The following is a 5,211-nucleotide window of genomic DNA, read 5'->3' on the forward strand; positions in this document are numbered from 1 at the left end:
CAGACAGACGACACCGAAGAGAATACAATAGTCCATTTGCCATTTAATAAAGGAAGGATGAACTAAAAAATAAAGGTTACAGAGTGATTTAATCTCGATTCACAATCAAGAAGTAGGACATCCACTGTTTCTGTCTACTCCACTTTACATCAGTTGTGTTGATTCCGGGATCTACGATTTCTATAGGGGGCGAAGAAAAGAAGAGAAAGACAACGACAGAGCTTTGCGATGAAGAAGCCAAGTCGGCAGGGATCCGCCCGTTCATGTGCCAGTCCACCCAAGATGCCACCAAGTGGAACGAGTGCCTTACTGCTGACCTGTTTGCATTGTTCCACATAACCATATTCAACAACTGGATAAGGAGCCACTGCGGAATTCCTCCATGCACGGCATACGAAGAAACATTGTGAAACATATGCTTGCACGGGCACCATCTTCTAGCTATTAAGAAAATAGCCTTGGGTGAGGCTCCCATTCTATATTCCGACCATTACTTCAACAGACCACCATGGGATGACATGACGAAGGAAAGGTGCAACGAAACATTTGGGAAACTATGGGAAGAGATGGAACAGCGAAGAGATGGAATCTATATCGAATTATGGAAGCTTCACCCGGGATGCTGATGGGCATGCACAACGCGCTGTCCACTACTGTCGCTTTCTGTGGGCTACGGTCTGAATAAATCAGTCCAAACAGTGGCAACATTACGATCTAGTGACGACTCCACAACAGCTTATTATGGGGCCACAGTTCAAGATTTAAATGGAGCAGTAACATTTGAAATATACGGCCTAAAACTCATCAGTTAGACATAGCTCTCAGGTGCTGGCCAAGAATTTGAAGTGTTATTTATACTTCAGAGAAGTGTTATTTATACTTCAGAGATGGAAATTGTTCTATTCCAACCACAGACCAAGATTCGATGGATATTTTAAGGAAACTGTTGAGAAAAGCCATTCGAGATGGTGTATCAGTAGGTATAGCGTGTGCCAACACGGAACAGCAGTCATTAGAGTTTGAAAATATACAAAATTACAAAACGCTTTCGACGAGCAAGACAAAGAGTTGTCCCAGAAGTGTAGAAAAGTGAAGAAGTCAGTATATTATTTTTATCATATCAAACTAATTATATTATTTTAATCATATCAACACTTTTTTAAAAGCGATAAGTTGTCGTATAAATAGTGGTGTTGGTAGCATTGTAACTTTAGTATGGACTGTTCAGCAGCGAGAAAATTTGAACGTCTTGATTGCGTGTGTTATTTTTGTCTTTTACCAAAATTGCCAACACCAGTAGTGAATTTAGTTCCGACGAGGATGAGTTCCGACGAGGATTCGTGTCACTCGGTGATCGAGGAGGATCCTCTGAGTTCTGCTCCAGCGAGTCCGGCGACGAGTCAACATGGTCACAACTTAAGCGATTCCGAGGAGACGAACTGTACCGTCGTGTTGGCACAGAATCCCCTGCCCGACACACAAGAAGTCGAATCGATGTTTCAAGAAGACCGGAGCGCATCAGTACATTTCGCAGACGATCCTCCGACGGGAGCCCGGAAGAAGAAATCTATTCTGAAACGGGCGACGAAAAAGAAAACGACTCCCAAAGCGAACACAGCGAAGAAGATGCTCACTCTGACTCCTCAGCAACAGACATCAGTGTGGGAACGGCAAACCAACAACTTTATGGCATTCTTGTTCCTCGTTTGAACGCCCCTGCAGACCGTTCACCTTCTCCAGGACCTTCTACTGCATATCGCTATCGTGGCGAGGAAAACCCAAAATATGGACCTAAAAAAGCAGTGCATCCGTTGGGGGGAAGGCTTAGCGGTGTCATTGGTAGGATCTGGGACGGGAGTATCCATTTTGTAAAGTTCAAAATAAACATTCTAGATAGGTAACTTTAGCTTCTAACTCCAATTTTATTTAAACTGTCTTTTCAATATTGTTAATAATTAAAGTTAATTGCTCTTATTCTTATATTGTGTAATTCTTGTGTTTCATTTACTACCTGTGTTAGTGTTTCATTTACTACCTGTGTTAGTGTTTTGTTGCTTAGTTATTATGTCCTCTCTACTCGAAGAAGGAGAGCTCGAGGACGGTCACCGCTCCCCGAAATTTTAATAGGAATAGTGCAGCCGCACGAAAGCTTTATAATTACCTCAATATTAAAAATATATTTTAATATTTTGCAAACAAACCAACATGCCGAACCAGCCATTCAACAAACGCGCTGAAGCCCTCGCCCCTAAGAAATCAGGTGGGAAAAAGAAGACTTGGGCGAAAAAGACTGGATTTAAGCCCCGCAAGGAGGCAATATCGGCAGACGATCCTGGGAGGCAGCCCAACCCACTGGCTACTGCAGTCAGAGACCGACGAGAGCCATTAGACCTCCAGGATCTTGAGGAAGCGTTAAAGCCTCAAGCAAAAGGTTTGGCGCCACCGACCAAGCCGAAGAACGACCCCACTGACCTCGAGGCCTTTGCCTGCCTTGGGTTGTCAGGATTTTCAACTCAGGTACCGATCCATGAAATCACAACTGATGATTCTGGCTACATTGACATCGCTGAGTATGTCTATGAGATTTACTGTCTTAAGGACAAGTATTTCTCACGCTCTGTTCCCCGCTCCTTCTTCCAATACTATTGCAGTATGCTGCTTTGGTGGAAGAAGCTGCACACAATGAGACCAACTGCTCACGTTATCCGAGCGTTGGGATCATTAAAACAGTATATGCCCCCCAACCCTGCAGTTCCCAAACTGTTAGGTCTTTACCTCCAGGGGCTAGACAGATACACCGATGTGAGTGGAGTAGAATGGACTCCGGTGTACACCCTTCCTGATGAAGACCCCATCAACGGGATGACTGGCCTTTTCGGTCCAATGGATGAGGTCACTTTTGGCCTATATCTCAGCCAGTTCTACCCAGATCTTTGCGCTATGTCCATTCTCAATGACATTAGCGTCACTAACAGTCCACCAGGTATTGACACGGCCTACAGACTTCCCTATCAGGCCGATGTAGCACGACGCCTTACACGAAATGCGCTCGGCTTCAGTTCCGGTGTTAGACTCGACAGGATATGTGTGAACACACTCGAGCCTTTCGGTATCTCCTCCATCCGAACACCAGAATTGGTACATGCCAACCCGGTGTTAGACTCAACAGGATATGTGTGAACACACTCGAGCCTTTCGGTATCTCCTCCATCCGAACACCAGAATTGGTACATGCCAACATCCGGTTTGGAGTGAACGAGAACAGTCGCCCGAACGACTGTTCCCCGGAGCGTGTTACGACTGGGGACGAGGAAGAGATCGAATTGATAGAAATGCCAGGTTTGGCGAATACGCAAAACATGTGGGAAGACTTGTGCAATCGAATCGAGACAGCGGAAAAACCCACAAAACCCGTAGAAACGAAGAAGAGAATTGCACCCACACCAGTGAAGAGGAAAGCGACACCGAAGAAAGCGGTCTCTTTCCGACTGCCAAACGACAGAGAACAGCCAGCGAAAAAAAGGTAATTATAGAGCTCACCAGGGAACAACAGATCAAGAAATAGGAGCAACAAGAAAATACACTGCTGGCAGTTCTCTGTTTACTTTGGGAGCAAGAGGAGACCTTTGGACTTCTGGCAGCCCTTCTGGTAGGACTGAGCAAATACGCAGTTCACCAGGGGGACATAGCGCTGAAAAAGAAAACGATGATCTGGCGGGAAGGACTCGCCTAAGTGACACCGAAGATTTGTTCCTCGAGCTTGATCGCAACAGGCTCAAGAAACATATCTTTCGCGCGTTTCAAGCGGCTCCTTGCCGCAACCGCATCGTACACGATGTACATAAAAGAGAACCTGCCCGAATCAGTAACGAAGGAGATCTTTCGATTATATAACATACTCAGTACCGACTACCGAGGTTCAAAAAAAAGTTGTTTACTCTGTTCTAGTGGTCTCAAATTTGGTATCTCACTTCTCCCATCATACACCATACCTAATATTTAATGGAGCAGTTGCAAATGAGTAAAAATTATAAATAAATGGTCGATTCCTATGTAAAAAGTTGGGAAAAATCCAAATCTGAGCTCAAAACTCCGAAAAAATAACTGTAAAAGGTCGAAAATTCAATTTTTATTTTCCGTTCCAATGAAAGAGTTCAAAGATGTGTGACGTCAGAAGCTGGAGTAAAGGGACTTTTCAGTCCTATTCGAGCAGTATAAATAAGCACTATTATTAATTCGTTGCCTGCGAGGGAGCTTTGCTCGGGACATTTGATGTGACGTCATCGCCTACGGGAGCGCATGCCGTGACGTCAAAGTTCACGATTTGCAGAAACTTATGCGCACAAACACATTAATGGGTTGCCTGCGAGGGAGCTTTGCTCGGGACATTTGATGTGACGTCATCGCCTACGGGAGCGTATGCCGTGACGTCAAAGTTCACGATTTACCGGTATTTTTTTAATCGATTTATCTCAGGATCTAGAAGTCGTAGAAGGAAAAGAAAAAATCCGTATGTCCTCATTTTTCCTGCTCTGTGACTTTGAAACATCACCCAAGTAAGCGCAACTGATCTATTGCATGATTCTCACATAGTGAGCTCTTCTGAAACATCACCCAAGTAATCGCAACTGATCTATTCTAGGAATCTAGGGGAAAAATCGTTTGTCCTAATTATTTCGAGTTATGTCTACATGATGTAGCCAAAAATCCTCTATCTAGGTTCTAGGAAAAGAAAAGAATGTATGTATATCACGTAAGAAAATAATGTTCTAGTCATTTTTTTATTGATATTTCTTTCACTTATTATTAACATTTTTATGTAAAAATAGTAATCAAAGTTAACAACAAGGCAACATAGGTATTTACAATAAAATCTAAACAATTTTTTTTTTTTTTTTCATTGTATGTACATAATAACATTACTTAGGTATAACAATGTAAAAAAACAATAGGTAACACAACTTTATAAAATTACATAATTATTATTTAATGATTTACTAATGAAAAACAATGAAAAGTACAAAGTTACATTTCAGCAGATAGCAATTAAAAAAAAAAGAAGCGCTAAATTCATTAAATCAATGTTTACATAACAGACAAGGAAGGAGAAGGTTACAAAAAATGGAAACATTTTTTACGTAATAATTATTTAGTAATTTTTTCTTTTCTTCGTTATCTGTTTTATTCTTTTTTTACCTATTGTTTTATTTG

The 5,211-nt window shown here is 42.3% G+C and overlaps 1 protein-coding gene across 2 annotated transcripts; it reads left to right on the forward strand.

Moving 5' to 3' along the window:
• The first annotated feature begins 2,168 nt into the window (after positions 1-2,168).
• On the forward strand, positions 2,169-3,862 carry LOC103519627. 2 transcript variants are annotated; one of them, XM_008484716.3, is made up of 2 exons: positions 2,169-3,142; positions 3,232-3,862. In XM_008484716.3, exons 1-2 carry the CDS (start codon positions 2,206-2,208, stop codon positions 3,525-3,527), a joined length of 1,233 nt encoding a protein of 410 aa, XP_008482938.1. In that variant the 5' UTR covers positions 2,169-2,205; the 3' UTR covers positions 3,528-3,862. The 2 variants fall into 2 exon arrangements, with proteins under 2 accessions (XP_008482938.1, XP_026686872.1); XM_026831071.1 differs by having other exon boundaries at positions 2,169-3,060; positions 3,150-3,862.
• Positions 3,863-5,211: the final 1,349 nt, after the last annotated feature.

Source organism: Diaphorina citri, unplaced genomic scaffold (genome assembly GCF_000475195.1).
Source record: "Diaphorina citri unplaced genomic scaffold, Diaci psyllid genome assembly version 1.1 scaffold2850, whole genome shotgun sequence".
NCBI classification, from domain to species: Eukaryota; Metazoa; Arthropoda; class Insecta; order Hemiptera; family Psyllidae; genus Diaphorina; species Diaphorina citri.

What these genes read in the sequence shown, in the direction of transcription:
- LOC103519627 (XM_008484716.3), top strand. Translation starts at nt 2,206, where the DNA reads ATGCCGAACCAGCCATTCAACAAACGCGCTGAAGCCCTCGCCCCTAAG. An exon ending in CCGAACACCAGAATTGGTAC is followed by an intron (nt 3,143 to 3,231) that starts ATGCCAACCCGG and finishes CAGAATTGGTAC; the next exon opens with ATGCCAACATCCGGTTTGGA.